The sequence below is a fragment of the Musa acuminata genome, chromosome BXJ1-10, assembly GCF_036884655.1.
Source record: "Musa acuminata AAA Group cultivar baxijiao chromosome BXJ1-10, Cavendish_Baxijiao_AAA, whole genome shotgun sequence".
In the NCBI taxonomy this organism is placed as follows: domain Eukaryota; kingdom Viridiplantae; phylum Streptophyta; class Magnoliopsida; order Zingiberales; family Musaceae; genus Musa; species Musa acuminata.
Genome location: NC_088336.1, coordinates 21,239,351 through 21,256,244, shown reverse-complemented (window position 1 = coordinate 21,256,244; position 16,894 = coordinate 21,239,351). Strand labels below are relative to the sequence as shown.

General features: G+C 35.5%; 1 protein-coding gene across 6 annotated transcripts; it reads left to right on the top strand.

Annotated features, from left to right (window-relative positions):
- The first annotated feature begins 129 nt into the window (after nt 1–129).
- Nucleotides 130–16,733, top strand: LOC135586613 (phosphatidate cytidylyltransferase 1-like). 6 transcript variants are annotated; one of them, XM_065086362.1, is made up of 13 exons: nt 130–1,684; nt 2,034–2,075; nt 6,641–6,741; nt 7,171–7,424; nt 7,570–7,721; nt 8,854–8,995; nt 9,686–9,842; nt 12,936–12,983; nt 13,071–13,157; nt 13,771–13,899; nt 13,978–14,034; nt 15,725–15,808; nt 15,885–16,733. In XM_065086362.1, the coding sequence occupies exons 3-13, from the start codon at nt 6,670–6,672 to the stop codon at nt 15,972–15,974; spliced, it is 1,272 nt and encodes a 423-aa protein (XP_064942434.1). In that variant the 5' UTR covers nt 130–1,684; nt 2,034–2,075; nt 6,641–6,669; the 3' UTR covers nt 15,975–16,733. The 6 variants fall into 6 exon arrangements, with proteins under 6 accessions (XP_064942434.1, XP_064942435.1, XP_064942433.1 ...); XM_065086363.1 differs by lacking the exons at nt 130–1,684; nt 2,034–2,075 and adding an exon at nt 3,277–3,472 and having other exon boundaries at nt 15,709–15,808; XM_065086361.1 differs by lacking the exons at nt 130–1,684; nt 2,034–2,075 and adding an exon at nt 3,294–3,472.
- Nucleotides 16,734–16,894: the final 161 nt, after the last annotated feature.

Genomic DNA, 16,894 nt, shown 5'->3' with positions numbered 1-16,894 from the left:
TCATTCCTTGGAATGAATATTGTTTGTCATATTCTACTGACTGTTGACTTTATGGATCTTTACAAGATGAACTTTGATTGCTTTTGGACAAGTCAGCATCAAGAAAGGATCGACAGTTAATTGATAGGGGTGTGGCAAATAAAGGATCCAGACTGATTCAGTAAACAGGATTCCTTTAGCCACAAAATATATCGCTTTTGTGCTACAGAGTGATACGTCATAAGTTTGTATTTTTTTTCCTTTTAAATGATCTTTAAAGTTAAGATGTTGACGTTTACTAAGTCCAACTCATCATCAGGCAGTTTGACCCAGCCACTTCAAATTGTTATCTTTACTCTGTTTGATTGATTTTTGCTATTTTCAGTTCTCTGGGTTTTTTTTTGAAATATATCACTATTTTAAGGCAGGTCTGATATTTGTATCTTGACCCTGATTTTGATTGAATCAGGAGCAAGTTTCTCTTGCCTTTGTTCTTGGTCTGGGCTATGCTTCCCTCTCTTATTATTGTTCTATTTTTGGAAGTCATTGTTGGTTATTATATTATGCTTAGATGGCCTTAGTTTTTCTTTATTGGTCTTTTTGTCTCTCATTTTAACTTGAGTTAATAAGATTTTCATGAAGTGGGAACATTTGTCATCACTCTGATGATTTACCTTCTGGTATCAATAATTAAGTAATAATTATATCATCTTTATTTATTTATTTTTCCTTTTGTTTCTTATACTCATACTATATGTTGCAACGAAATTCATCATTTTTATTAAATAAAACCATTTGGAGATCTGACATGGACTTAAAAGGTGTTAGGTCTGCTTGAAATACATTTTCTCTCTCGTTACTTTTTGTAAGTAGTTTGTCTTGGAGGATATCTTATCTATCATGTAGTTTTTTCCCACTTTATATGATCTTAGTGTAATGGTAATAGAACTTTCTTATATGCTAACTGGTGGACCAATTGATGATTTCATATCTAGTAAGTTGTTTTTCTTAGAAATGTGCATCTTATTTTTTTTATTGTCTCAGTTCTTCTGGATCATAATATGATTATTGAGGACCATGAAATTTGTTACTATATTTACTTTTTTCAAGATGGGCTTTGGTACAACGGTTAGATTGTACTTTTGCGACACGAGAGACCAAGGTTCGAGCTAAAGAACTTGTCACTCATCTTTTCATAGTTATTGGTAGATAACAACTGTCAGGTACAGATGCACTATCTGAATTTGGATCAGTATTCCTGGAAAGCTGCATTTTTTTTATTTACTGATTTATGATAATAAGAGACTTTTTGGGGTGGCATATGTATTCCATTGTATATAAGCACTTTTGACTTGTTTTACCATAAATCTATTCAGATTTGTCTGTTCCAGGTGCCCATGAGCCATTCAAGTTCACAGTTCTATTTGCAGATAGTATTGTTGCATACCAGTAATTGTTTGTAAAACAACCAGTCAAAAGTGAAGTGGCTGGACCTTTTTTCAAATTTCAGACCCATTTACATCTGTTTAAACTTTTATTATTCAGGATGTCACATATGATATTCATAAGAGGCTGATCATGCATGGGGGTGTACCTAAATCATTTATGTACTCGCGCTTCTTTTGCAGAAATTACTCGGCATTTTAGCTTCCTGTGAGGCAGCCAAGTTCAGAAACAGGTTGTCATATCAGGATTGTTGCTTGTGGTAATATTCCTGCTCTGCATATTTGAAGCAAAAGTGTCTTCTATGGCAGTGGCATGATGCCTGTCTTGTAGCTTAACTGATGTTAATTCAACAGACCTAGTCAATTTCTCACTGCATGAATCAATATTCTTGGGTAATTATTGACACAAATGCAGCATGAGTTGCTGGGCTTGTGCTTTCTCCATGTTGCATCCTAGCCATGGTCATTGGGAGAGATTGTAGTGGCATAAATTAATCTCTCTACTGAAGCTTAATGGCCAAAACTTGATTCTGTTTCACTTTCACTTGAGATAGTATATTATGAGTTATCTAATATTTTTTGGTTTTAATAATAGTCTCCCATTCGCAGGTGGAGAAGCAAAATAACCCCATCTACCTCCATAAAGAAAAGGTATGACGACTGAATTCTGGCTTACCTATGGGTTTGCTTGCGAATCATCTTTCCATTTTAGTCATGATTATCTTTCTAAATGTGAATTATATATGGTAGATAAGTCATCCCTTCCCCACCAAAAGAAAAGGAAAAAAGAAAACAGAAATTGAAATTGAAATATATTGCTACACATTATACACCCCATATGTGTGCCTTATTGTCAACCTCATATATGTGCCTTGCTTTAGCATTTTCTTGTCTCACTTTCTACTAGTCTTGATATGGCCAGGGGTAATACAGTAATAGGCCCTTTCAGTTCATTTTTCACTTTGGTGCTTCTTGTTCTATAAACCATCTTTTCTCCACTGTTTGTTGTTCGCATATAACTATCAAGGATTCATATAATGGTGCAATATCAGTTTGGATAAACCATCAGACTATTGTATAATGAGATTCATTCTCTGTAACTTGAAGTAATTAATGTCGACTAAAAAGTGAATAATTATTATACATCATTCTATGACGTTGCAATTGTGGGAATCTGATGCACTTTATACTAAATACTCTACTTACAAGTTACATGATATAGTTACATTTGGTAGATACAACAGGACAATTTAACCCAAAAAAGAAATTACAGTTCAACCACCACACATTGTCATTGCTTATAGTCAATAAACAATAATGCAACTATTTACTCTTTTTATTTACGAAATCTTAGGAAATTGATTTAACTACACAATAAGGCTTTATCTCCGGTACAACGGACTCGACCATCTTTGGGCATCAAATCATGTGACAAATCTTAGGGAAAAGCACGTGGAACAATATCTTTTAAATTTATACCCCCACATGCTTGAAAGAAACATAGTATCTGAAACATTTTTTCCGTATACACCACATTCCAAATAACCATTTACGTATTTGAAAAGGGTTTGTTGATGTCATGGTCTGATAATGTGAGTCAATCAAAATATGTATAATTTAAAAAAATATTCTTGTTCTAATTAGAAAATTTTCTGTTCAACGATTTAAAAAAGATACATATAAACGAGTTCAAAGAATCTGAAACATTATGATCTGTCATCCAATGTGAAAGAACAAGTTCCTTGCTCCCTCACTTTTATTCTTTCTTCAAGCAAATAAATCCATATTCCTTATTCCTACACCCACCCTCAAGAAAAATTGACATATTATTGGGAAAAAGAAAGAAAACGGAGATATTATGCCGAATATAAATCTATATATTATGCAGTCGAGCCCCATTCGAACAAGAGAGAAGTGCGACTGCCACATAAGTCCTCCTGCAGTTGTACTGCCCTTCACATCCCCCACATAAATCGCGCTCTCCGTCTCGTCCCCTCAAAATTATCGTTTCTTCCGCTCCCTAGAAGACTCAACCTGCTCCCGCTGAGGTAAAAATCGATTCTTTCGACTGTTTGCTTAGATTTCTTTTGTGAAGATAATCCCCCAGACTTTCCATCATTCTTTTTTCGCTTTGAAAGAGTTGACGGTGCGTTGCATCTGACTAGTTCTCCCCGTAAAGGCCAATCTCCATTTGCCTGCATCGATGGTTGTGGTTTCTTTTTGCTCTTAGGATTTTTCTCCTTGGGCAGCAAAGAACGAGCTCTTCTGAGGAGGATTAGATTTGAAACGTTCTTTTAAAATTTTTCTTTGTGCTGCTGTTGCGGTCTTTGCTGTAAATTCTCTGGTGGGTCGCGAGTCTGGCGGGAATCTGGATGTTTTTTATTTCATACTGTGTAAGATAGAAGAAATAGAAAGTAACGCTTTTTGGGTTAATTTAACTTGTTTCAAAATTGAGAAAGTTGGAATATGCTGTTTAAGGAGAAAATTTTAGTTGTACTGGATAAGCATCTTTTGACATGTGTAAAGAGCAAAGTGAGGATCGAGTCCCATGAACGTAAGATGGGAAGCTCATATGTAACAAGAGAAAGACTTGGAACAAGTGTGTGAAACTCGGGAGTTATAATTTGAGCATGGTATAGAAGTTCAAGCCTAACTGTGGAATAGCTGGAAGATAAAATCGTGTTCATTGGAGATCAGAAGCGATTACGTGCTTGCTAAGTGCTATCAAGAAAGGAAGAATAAGAGCAATTTAGGACTGATAATTTGGGAGGTGAAAGGTCCTAAAGGTCCGAAAGTATAGGCAGAGTTGTACCTTTACCTGTCAACATGTGATATGAATGCAATTAATTGTTTAATTATTCTTCTGATGAGTCTCATCTGCACCGTGCTTTGTTAAATTGGCTAATACACCTTGGAAAGTAAGCTTTCTTACATGTATGTTAAGACTTCTATATTAGCATTTTGGGTTTTTTATATCCATACAAGTGTTAGTTAAAAAACCTACAAGATCAACTAGTGCATAAGGCTCCTATGCAAGTGTGTCTAAAGATTTTATTTTTATTTTTATTTACTGTATAGTATTTTTAAAAATGCTAGATGACAAAAGGTGTCAAGGTCTCAAAATGCTTGAGGCGCTTAGACAAGTTGAGCGAAGCGAGATGTTATAAAATATTAAAATATATAATATATATCTTAAATATATAATATAAAAAATAAAAATATATAAAATATAAAATATGGTAACAGTAGTTATAATAGTGCATAGTAGGGAAGGGAGAAGAGGAGTCACCAACAATGGGAGGTGGGGAAGGAGAAGGCGACTGTGACGAAGGAACCTTCAGACGGTGGTAGTAGCAGCGGAGGAAGTTGCGGACCTGTCCCTTGACGACCGAAGGCGCTGCACACGAAAGATTAGGCGGTAAAGGGAGCTACGCACAAAAAAAGTAACGACGAAGGAGGAAGATTCAGACCTTTACTTCAGCGGCAGAAGAGGAAGCTTGGACCTTTCCGTCGGCTATAGAGGATGCAACGACAGATCCTAGGGTTTACCGAGTGAATTGGGGGAGGGGAGGGGAGGGGGGTGAGTTTCAATGTTTACCATTGGACTTAGTTAGTTCAATCGAACCAATTAAGTCACTGTTGAATCAAACTAGAGTCCAAAATCTAGTTTGACTCGTTGGATTCAATCGGGTGATCGCCCGAGGTGCCCGACGCCTGGGCTCAGGCAAGTGCCTATGTGGCGCTTCAGTGAAGCACGTCACTCAAACCTTGCATGAGGCACTAAGGCCTTGCCTCACCTTGCCCGAGCGCTTGGGCACCTTTGAAAAAACACTGAATACTGCATAGTTGGATTGCTTAAGCTGTTATGGTTGTATACAATTGTTAGCAGGTCATTACACCAATGAGTCTTGATCCGGTAGTTTTCTTGTTTTTTGGACTATTTGCATTTATATGTTTGAATAAATTTGATGGTGCAAAACCACAATATGAATCCCACTAGTTTTGGATGGATGATGTAGAGAAACAATCATGTAAATTGAAGTTCGCCCCTGCACATCCTATTTAGTCAGCTAGGAAGAGAGAAACAAAAACTATTCTTATTTAGAACTCAGTCTAAGCATCCAAGTAGAATAATTTCCTTACACGTTTGGCTTTATTCATTTATACTTCCTTGAACATTTCTATATATGTGGTCATGGCTGTATTCACCTAAAATTGGACGATGAAACAAACAACCAAATAGAGTAATGTTGAATTTATAACTAATGGATTATATGCGGTTTATTTGGCTGCTTTTATGGAAGTGATGAGGTGACAACAACAAGCATATAGTATCCATTTCTCTACAAATGGTATATTTTAGGGAATATGTTTGTGTAACATACATGTAGGGGTAGAGTGGATGGTCCAGTTTGGGTTGGCTTGTGGAATGGCAATACAGGTAGTAGTGGTCCTTATAAGATATGTTGCTTTGCATGTGCAGAATTTCATATTATTTATAGCTTTGCCTTTACGACCATTAACATTGTCTGTTATGCATGGATTACTTACCGCTTGACATGCTACCCTGTATTCGTATCATGTGTAGGCATGTGTCCATGACTTATGACAGCTGAATGTGTGTGAAAGAATTGTAAAATTTGACTGGCATGGACAGGCACAGGAATTGTTAGCTATTATTACTTCATCACATGTTGATAGCAAATTTTGTTTATACTAGGGTCTTTGGACTCTGGTGGTATGTAGTAATTATTTGTTAGATGCATACTATGTTTTCTGTTACATAAATCATATGACTGTAAGTTATGAGGCCTGTCTTAATGAAAAATCATCTACAAGAGTTATCCAAATGTGCTTTTGAAATATATTTCTTGTCACTATATTGTCCTTATCAGGTTCTACTGCTATATGTGAGTTTTGAATTAAACTGTGAGTATTAAGAATTTGGATAGATTCACCATATTAAGTTTCTTTTATAATATATTGCTGTAGGATTCATGGTTTAAAATATTTGTTGGACCGGTATGTATTATTTATTGATTTGACTGAGAATCGGTCAAACCATACAGCTCTGTAACATTGGTATACTGAGCTGTACAGATCAGCATACCACTTGATATCTTGGTGCCATAGCAGTCCTGATGACACATTTAAAACCTTCATAGGATTATATCTCTTCATTACTTAATAGCCTCTATTTTGTCAAATTTGGTCAGCTTGGTTGATTACAAAACATCTGATTGCCATGAAGGATTGCAGCTACAGTGACACTTCAAATTATTTGGGAGGGGTTCGGCATCGTAAACACCCTAGTGAGGTTGGTTGCTACATTGTCTATATTCTGTCTAACCACCCTGGATTCCATAATATTCTGTAATATTTATAGTTGTACAATTTAAGAAGTTTTAGGTTTCACTTCTGAAAAATGTCTGGTAATTTATATCACTGATGATCATTTTGATGGATTGATCTTATTTATGCACTTAGATAGTCAACCTGTCATATGTTTTATGTTCTGGGATGCTGTGAACAGAGAGTGATCATGGTGTCCACTGTAAGTAGAATGATATGCATCTTGCCATGACAACTATTTTCTGGGAAGAAATGCAAACGTAGCCAATTACCATTGGACACAATTGTTGATAATATGTATCTTTCTCAATCAAATTGTTCTTTGTTCAATGGAGGCATAACCTAGTGTTGTATTACTGCGGTTCTTAATGGAACATTAGATGACTTTTTTCAGGTTTCTCCAGATGCAGATAAAGCAAATAGATCAAATTTGCTTGTTAACGACCACAATAAATACAAATCAATGCTTATTCGTGCTTACTCATCAGTGTGGATGATAGGGGGTTTCTCTTTTATAATCTATATGGGTCATCTTTATATATGGGCCCTAATAGTGGTCATCCAAATTTTTATGGCAAGAGAGCTGTTTAGCCTTCTCAGAAGATCCAATGAAGAAAGACAGCTTCCAGGATTTAGACTTTTGAATTGGTATAGCTTGCATCTTTTTCACTTCTCTTGCAATTTCATTGGTTAAAAAAGATCGCTAGTTGCCTGAACATTTTTTCTGCAAGAGTAATCTGATACCTTGAGTTTGGGACTAACTGTATGTTATCTTTTGTGCTTCACCTTACAGGCATTTTTTCTTCACTGCAATGTTGTTTACTTATGGACATTTTCTTACCCAGCAGCTCGTTAACACTGTGACTTCAGATAAATTGCTGTGCCAGCTCGTCAGTGGGCTTATCAAATATCAGATGTTTATTTGTTACTTCCTATATATTGCAGGTTATACTTTTATTTTAAATTCTTTAGTGTGTATGATATCATGTTAACAACCGCTTGTTTAGATAACAACATTCATTTGCCATTTTATGTGCTTTATTGTCAAGACTTATGGTTTATGATACTGATCAGACTGATATGTGCTCGTTACTGATTGGTATACCATTTATTTATTTTTATTATTTTCAGTGATGTTGGATAGTACAAGTTGGTATACCACTTGATATCTTAGTAACATATAGAGTATGATGGCTTGTCAAATTTGGTATCAGAACCATTATCCAAAACATATTAAAACTTGTTTGCACCTTTCGGTCTATTACTAATGATTTTTTCATACCAAACATTAGAAGGTCTTAATTTGTGACGAAGCAGACAATTAAAATTGTTCCACATACAGAATATACAATTTCATGAGAAATATAGTATTGTTCAAGAATTATTTTGAAGCATGCAGGATCACCCAATAATAGGGGAAAATATAAACAAGATGATGTGGCAGATGCAGCAATTCAAATTTCTCTCTTTTCTCTTTTTCAATAAATCAATTTTGAAGATAATTCCAGATCTTTCAAGCTTAAGTTTGTTTGACGCTTCAGAAAAAGAACATTATGTATGTCTTAAAGAGTGTTAAATTTGTATATTCAATCCTCTTGCAAAATCAGTACAGTAAAATGTTTTGTTTGTTTTGTTTCCAATTTGCAAGGTGACTATATAGAAGACAAAGCACCTTTTCAAGGCGTAGAGAACTGATCTTTAATCAAAATTGTGAAGATAATTGAAACTTCTACAGTATGAGTTCAATATGGTTAATTTTTGTCTGCAATTGGAAGCCATAGGGATAAGTGGAACTGTGGATTTTTTTGTTACTGGGTCTCAATTATGTAGGCTGTTTTAACTCCCATATCATAGGAGCTCTCTGTTGTTGGACAATTGATTTTACATTGACTCTTCTTCTGTTGTTATGAATCTTTGGTACTGAGACCATGTGGTACCTTCAATTAATAGCTCACATCTGCAACCTAACTGAACTCTCTTCCATGAATGTCCTGCATTTTATTTCTTATAATGCAAGTGTTTTGAAAATCATAACTGTTGATAGAAGGATGATCAACATTTTTACATGGTGGCTTAGGCTTTGTATGGTTTATTCTCACACTGAAGAAGAAGATGTATAGGTATCAGTTCAGCCAGTTTGCATGGACACACATGATTCTTCTAATGGTTTTCATACAGTCAGCTTTCACTGTGGCAAACATATTCGAGGGTATCTTTTGGTAAACTTTTATGTATCTGTTAATATTTTTCCATTTACTAGAAGTTGAGTCTTATCAGCCTCTTCTAAGTACACTACTTTAAAGGCTATGGCATTTTTCTTATTTAGGAAATCGTTTGCCATTATTATCAATTTTTTTGGCTGTAGGCTGTAGTTAAAGCTCTGGTCATGCTACATGATAAATAACTATCTGTTAACTCGAGTGCCTGGGGAATGAGGACTACGTGGTTGTAGTTCATACTTCATACTTCATTGTACTTGGATGTACTCAGAGTTGTCCATTCAGTGCAACTTGAGACATCAATATTGTATTCTCCTTCCTTTTCTTCATTTGGGAATCTTGCAAAGCTCGAGAAATTGTGTTCCTCATCGTGAGTAACAAGACTTGTTTCTTAGGATGTCTCACTAATAGGTGTCAATTTTTATATCTTTTCTGTAACTGCTTTGGACTTTCCTCCATGGGAATTATCTCCTTGATACTTTGATGCGAAAGAGCAATATTTGCTACATAATTTTCTGTTTAGATCTTGATGACCATCTTTAACTGCTTTAGGATGGGAATAGTTACTCTGTTATTTGAACTATAATATACACAAATGTTTTTATGGTCAGCATGCTTTTAATTTTCTTCTGATTTGAAGTTTTGATGTTTGTAACTATCTTAAGAGAGATGATTGTGGCCCTTTTACAGGTTTCTCTTACCAGCATCACTTATTATTATCAATGACATTTCTGCATATTTTTTTGGGTTCTTCTTTGGAAGAACACCATTGATCAAATTATCTCCAAAGAAAACTTGGGAGGGATTTATTGGGGCATCAGTCACAACGTTGCTCTCCGCCTTTGTGGTGAGCATCATACACTTGTTTGTTGATTACACATTATTCTCTAATCTCATCTGTATTCTCTTTCTTTTTCTTTTTGTTGCATAAGCATGTTTTAGTCCATTTAGTACTTTAGGACATATATGTCTTCTAAGCTACTGTTGAGAACAGCATTACAATATTTGATATGCAGCATCTTGGGTTTTTTTGTCATAAACTTCCTGGATTCTGTTCTTTACCAGATCTTTTTTCTTTTCTCCACTTCTCATTTGGCTGATGCAAAATAAAAATTTAAGGATGTTAGAACTAAAGATGGAAGAAAATAAAACGAAAGAGAGAAGACTGCAAGATAATTCTAGAAGAAGTAAAGAAAGGGAGAGGATTGGCCTCAATAAGAAGGGGAAAGTGGAAATATGAGAGGAGAGGAAAGAGGGACATGAGAGAGAAGCTTCAGACATTTATTAGTGCACTTTTTCTTTTACTAGGGAAATTCACAAATTAGGGTAACGTTGGCTTATATGCTCCTAAATAATAGCTGATTAGTTTTGTGTTCTCCTCAGATTGATTAAAGGCCTTTTAACACACTAAACAAATAACAAGAAAATTTAGCATTTAGTCTAACTGGAAGATACACTAATGATTCCGTTAAGAAATTTTTAAGTGAAGAAATGAACCGGATACAAGATGCAGTAATCTGTTTCCATTTTTTTCAGAACTAAATGGAGATCTATGTGGTCCTTTTTGAAACATTAGGTTAATGCCAGCAGAAAATGATTGCAGATGGCAACCATGTTGATGTGGAAGAAGTGAGATAGAGGCTGCAACCGAGGCAAGTTTGGAGGAATAGGTAAAGATGATGTTTGCTGCTGCTGCTGCTGAACTGTTGGAACTTGCGGAGTAAATTGGGTGATTTTGTTACCCACCTAGAAGCTAAAATGAGTAGGATGGGGACCCGGAGTAAGAGATGCCCCAGAAGGCAGATTATAAGGAAGAGGCTCGCTCTTTCCTTGATCAGACACACTCAGATCCTACTATTTTAATAGCTCGGTCCTTGGAATAGGATTAGCTACTGAGATAGTCCTTGCTTTTCCAAGTAACTTTAGTCTCCCCTACTTTCCCTCAATCTTATAAAAGGAACCAGTAGCATTACTTGAAAATGAAACTATCTATTGTGACTTGGAAGTAGACATTCTGAGTTAGGCTGAGTTTATTAGTTAGGATCTTTATATCCTAGACCTTCAAATTGGTTTTATGCAACATTCAACTAGATCTTCTTTAGGAGCACCTTAAAATAGAATTCAGTATACCATTTTAAGATGTAGAACTCATTCTCGTACTACTTGTCAATTGGGTGACAAGCGATTCTTGAGACACCTACGTTATGTTTTCTTTGACCACCATATGTAGAGTTATACAATCAGTTTTTGTTCTTATATGAAAAGATTGAATATGTCCATTACTTAAATGTATATTATTATAAGCTTGACTTGAGATACTAATGGTGTGCATGATTTTGTCTTGATAGTCTAGTTGCTGTTTGAAACTCACCCTTTCAAGTACTTTGAAATTTGAGAACCAGTGTTATACTACCGTAAATGTTAAATAAATTAAAATGCCAACTTTTAAAATAATAGTAACACACGGATGGCATGTTTATAATAACTAAGTTTAAAATGATAAGCTATTTCATTAAGATGGACTTGGTCGACAGCCATGGTGTCTAGGCTATCATCTAGGCTACATGATAGGTTAATTGCCTAAAGTTTCTATTGTCCTTAGTAAGCTACGTTAATACTATTCTTGCCAACCATGTGGACGACTTGTCACACTGTGATGCTAAACTTGCTTACAGTGCCCACAAAACCTATTTTAGGCTCTTCTCAGGGTTGAAAAGTATTACCTTTATGCAAATATGGTGATCTGGCCGGTCTAGTACATATCAATTAGTGTAGGTGTAGCATGTATCGGTATGCTGATATGTATTATTGATGTTTTGGAGAGGAAGAAAAAGGAGAAGAGGAAGGGGTGGTAGAGGAAGAGGAGGGAGGAGGAAGGAAGAAGGAAGGAGAAGAGATGGTGGAGGAAGGGGAGGAAGAGGAAGTGGAGAAGAGATGTACCATGGTTGTGTGCGAAGAGGTTGTGACATGCACAAGAAGCAATAAGTGTTATCACTCCATTGTCTCCCATTTATATGGGCAGACCTGACTACCTGAAATGGGGGTGGGTCTGCATATTGCTTCATGCCCGAACCGGTAGGCACCGATCCGAGCGAGATGTCATTAATTGTTTATGAGGAAGTGTCACCAATCCTGTTGAAATAGAGGATGAACTCTCAGCAGTATTTCTGTAACATTAATTTGAGTATGATGAATGGAGGATTGAAGTTTTACTCCTTTGGTTATGAAGTTTCATTGCTTGATTAGAAAATATCAAGGAATGGGCCATCATTGCTCACTGTTATTCATCCAGAGCTCATTTGCAACTTACACGGATTCAAGCAAATCTTTGCAAGCTTTAAGATTATATGAATTATTTCACTACAACACGGCCATTAGTACAGAAGCCAGAAATTATTAATCTGCTATCATATGGTTTTCATTATCTGATCATTATAAAACACAAACAGCTTGGTCATTGACAGGTGAAACTGTCTTTTGTTTGTATTCTGTACCACCGGTTATTGGAGATTAATTGAATGCTAAAATATTTGAGGGTCACATAAATTTAATGGAAACATCAGCTAATTTTATAATAGCTTAATGACATCTTGGACAACTAACTACATAGTAATCTGAGGGCTTGTTGTACTTGTAGATATCTTCATATTCTTTTTCATAATGGTACTTTGATCATTGATGTGATTAACAACATGAAAGAAAATAATTGAAAATGAAGCATGTGTCCAGTTTTCGTTCCATGGATTGACCACTTCTTGGGATTTGTCTTTTTTGTATTTTTCGTTGTTTGCTGCAATGTTGCAAATTTAAATTTTCGTATGCAAGGCACAAATGGTATGTGGGTACTGGGTATATGGAGGATATATCAATGGAGATAGACTTTGCAGTAAGCTACTATTGAATTTTGGTCATTTTACTATTTTTTGATTTTCTTTTGCAGTTAGCAAATATTATGGGTCATTTTCAGTGGCTTACATGTCCTAGAAAGGTAACTTACTGATGCTCTAAATAATTTTCGGTTTGCTACAAGCTGGATGATGCTTTTTCTTTCCTTTCTAATGATGGATAACTTTAGGACTTGTCAACCGGATGGCTGCACTGTGATCCTGGCCCATTGTTTAAGCCAGAATATTTTTCACTACCTGCATTGATGCATCAATGGGTAAAACTCAAACTAGAATATGTGTCTTTCTATGAACTAACAAATTTCATTTCATTTAGTTTTCAATGTAGAAAAAAGAATCATCTTTTTATGGTCGTATCTATTTGTATCTTGCTGCTTTCTTTGCTGTTGGCCCATGCAAGTTCTCTGCCTTGTATTAAGTTAAAGTTACTCATATTTGTTCAACAGTTCATGAATGTTGGTATAAATTTTTCAATGAGATGATGAAAATCTAACAAAGAACAAGTTCACTTATTATTGTAAACAAAATATGCCCAGTTACATCTCTCATGATGACTATTCAATTGCATGATTTATATGTTCTCTCCAAACTAAACTACTTGGTTAATTTACTAGCTAAGAAGAATTAATCAGCAAGTTTAGGAATTACATATGACTTTTAATCATCTTTGAAATTCCTTTTCAGTATCTAAGAGAATCATAATGCCATGGTTTAATCACTGTTGTGATACAGTATGCGTTCCAAATTTCAACCTAATTGATAGCACTCTGTTGGTTTCTATCTTCATATGACTTTCTTCCTCTTATAAGTAATATATACTTTCTGTTGAGATTTCTCAATTTACATTCAACTTTTCTTTCCTTCCTGTAGTTTCCTTGGAAAGAAGTGGCAATTTTGCCTGTACAATGTCATGCTTTAGCATTTGGTCTATTTGCATCGATAATAGCACCATTTGGAGGATTCTTCGCAAGTGGCTTTAAAAGGGCCTTCAAACTTAAGGTGATACACAGTTTAGAGCAAGTGTTGAAAAACTGGCAGACTCATTAGGCAATATAAATGTTTTCCAAACATTTCTAGGACTTCGGCGACAGCATTCCTGGACATGGTGGTATTACTGACAGAATGGACTGCCAAGTAAGTTGCTGGTCTTTGAAATATTTATTGAACTCTTCTGCCTTACCCCGACAAGTAAACCAGTGGTTGGGTAGCTGCATTTCAAGAGAACTACATCCCCCTCTCAGACATATCATATGTGTTATATTTACATCCAAGCCAGTCTAACTAATTTATAGGTTGACCAATCAGCTTAGATGGTCATGTTTTTAGACAACTGTGGTATTGCAATTTTTTTTTTTAAATAATGCATTGCGAAAGTCTGATTTGAGGATAACTGTCACCAGATACAAACTTCTGAATTCTTACATCATGAGGCGTAATCTAGCCCCCAACTGCTTGAATCAACTAAGCTTACCCAATTCTGAGTACTTAATATGCGAGAAGCGATTTTTGTGGAAGTTATTTGTTAATATTGAAGTAAATTTTCATTTTGTTTGAGGTTCCACCGATGCGTCATACTTGTCATTGTTCTGCACATTTGCTTCATGATCATCATCTAGTCATTAGAGTATATTATAGTTAAAGCTTTTGAGTAATCTACTGGGTTCACCTGGTAATTTTACTCAATTTATTTCACACTAAACATCTAAGTGGTCTGTTCAACATTATCACTAAAACCAGTTTATTCTTTTTAACATTGAGAACCATTAGTCTGACATTTTTGGTTACTTGTTTTATTTAAATATTTAGACAAGCTATAAGGGTTAGTTCTGTTTATGTGAAGTAAATGACTTCAGGATCTGAGATCCTTGCTTTTCCGCCATCTTAATGTCCCACCCCCTGACCAGCAATAGTGTCTTGGAGAGGTATTAATTGTGTTAATCTTAAACAACTTGTAATGTTGTTCATTTGTAATATTTTTTTAGTTTTTATTGGTCATCTAAGATGGTATTAGTGGCTTTTATTAGTTGTAGGTCTCCTGTATGCTCTAACCTCAAGATTCTTTTGATTGCTGCTATAGGAAGTAAACATGAAATATTGAGCCAGTTGAAAAATGCGGTAGTGAACAGGGATTTTATGACATATAGTTTCATTTCATGCTTTAGGTGCTGCAAAAAAGAAGAATGATATACTTAAAAAGCTCATGTAGTAAGAAGCCACAACCTGTGGCTTGAACGGTTAGCATGACCTATTAAAAAAGCTCATGCTATACTTAAAATGCTACACTTAAAAAGCTCATGCTATACTTCCTGTTTAGCATGTCCTGCCTCCAATCTTGAGGCTTTCATATAGTGTGGAGAAGGTATGCTTCGGATATGGCAAAGCCCTTATGGGATTTTGCTGATCCTTTTCTTAATAGTTATTTGAGAGAACTAACATTTTGCTGAAACAGATGTTTAATCTTTCTAATATCTTGTTTGGTTTGTAAATTAAAAAGATGTATTATGATATGATGAAAAGATCTTGTTAAATCCGAATTGCAATTAAAGAGGTAAATATACTTGAGAAACTCACCTCTTTTGAACTTGCCTTCCTTGTTTTATGTTGCCTTCTACTTGGTCTCCTTTTGAAACTTGAAACAAAATGACAACCATGGTCTAGAAGTGATGGTTCTTCAAGGGCATCATGGTTGATTTTTCACATCAAATTGTTGCCCATCTTTGTAATTACCATAGGTTCTGATAGTTCGTTCTTGTAGAGAACTGATTTGTTATTTCAGTTTGTATATCTGGTTGTAAACTTGTTTCCTAGATGCATTGTGTTGCAGATGGTTATGGCTGTGTTTGCATACATATATCATCAATCATTTGTCATGCCTCCGAGTTTCTCAGTTGAGATGTTCTTGGACCAGGTATCGTGGTTCCATACATTCCCTTACTTGTTTTACTTCCTGGTGTTCTATTGAAAACTTTTTGAACATTGTGCAGATATTAAGGAACCTTACCATTGAGGAGCAGCAGCTTCTATACGAGCAACTCGGGAATTTTTTTCAAGCAAGGCAATTGTTGCAAGCCTAGTTCCTTCTCTAATTAGCAACCGGCTTTATGTACATTATCGTTTTCATTGTTCGCTCTCCAGATGGGTCTTAAGAGTCAAGCATAGCCCTTTAAACTGCATCTCAATTTTCTTTCTGCTTGGAAGCTCTATGTAGTGTTGGAACTTCCCACACACCTCTGCAAAGTGCTCGCTCTCTTCCTTTTTGTCTAAGTACCACATCATTTAGTAGCTGATCTACACTCCTAGGATTTCAAAAGATTTCATATACTTGGCATATTTCTCAGGCTGAAGGCTTTCAAACTGCTTTGAAATGGTATTATCTCATGTTAGCTTGCCCTAGTCCAGCATACTGGAAACCTTGCCCAGTGTGGTTCATTTGCCCATGTAACAACATTTTATCCTGCATATATGCTTCCATATTACAGAAAGGTCATGTTGTTCGTTTGATTTTAAGTTAGGGAAAGTCGAAGTACAGAAGGTCATTAGTCTGAAACCTTTGATTTGGCTTCAAGGAGGATAAAGAATGAATGCTAAAATTTCAGTGATGTACCTATCATCTTTTCTTTCCTGCAGATTACATTTGGATGTACACAATCCTGTCTTCTTTTTTCTCTCTTGTCAAGGATGTGAACACCCAAGGCAATTAATAGGGTGGCATGTAATGTGTGGCTTTAGTCTGCTTTTGCCCTGTAATAACTTTCCCTGTGCTCATCAAATGTACAATTTGAATCATTAAAATGTCATGTTTATGAAATGAATGTTTCTTTGTCCTCCTTCAATCAGATGGTCGAATGTTGTTTGATTTGCTTGATGGCTAACATCATTCTTTTAAGACCTTTCTTGTTGTTTTAACTTTTTTTTTGTTCCTTTTTTTTTTTTGGGGTTCAAGTTAGTGTCAAAGTTTAGTGTAAAATCTTTAATCTACCAAAAAAAAAAAGAA

Coding starts and splice junctions, on each gene's coding strand:
- LOC135586613 (XM_065086362.1), top strand. CDS start 6,670: ATGAAGGATTGCAGCTACAGTGACACTTCAAATTATTTGGGAGGGGTT. Junction 7,425..7,569: donor GGATTTAGACTTTTGAATTG/GTATAGCTTGCA, acceptor TTCACCTTACAG/GCATTTTTTCTTCACTGCAA. Junction 15,809..15,884: donor TTGAGATGTTCTTGGACCAG/GTATCGTGGTTC, acceptor AACATTGTGCAG/ATATTAAGGAACCTTACCAT.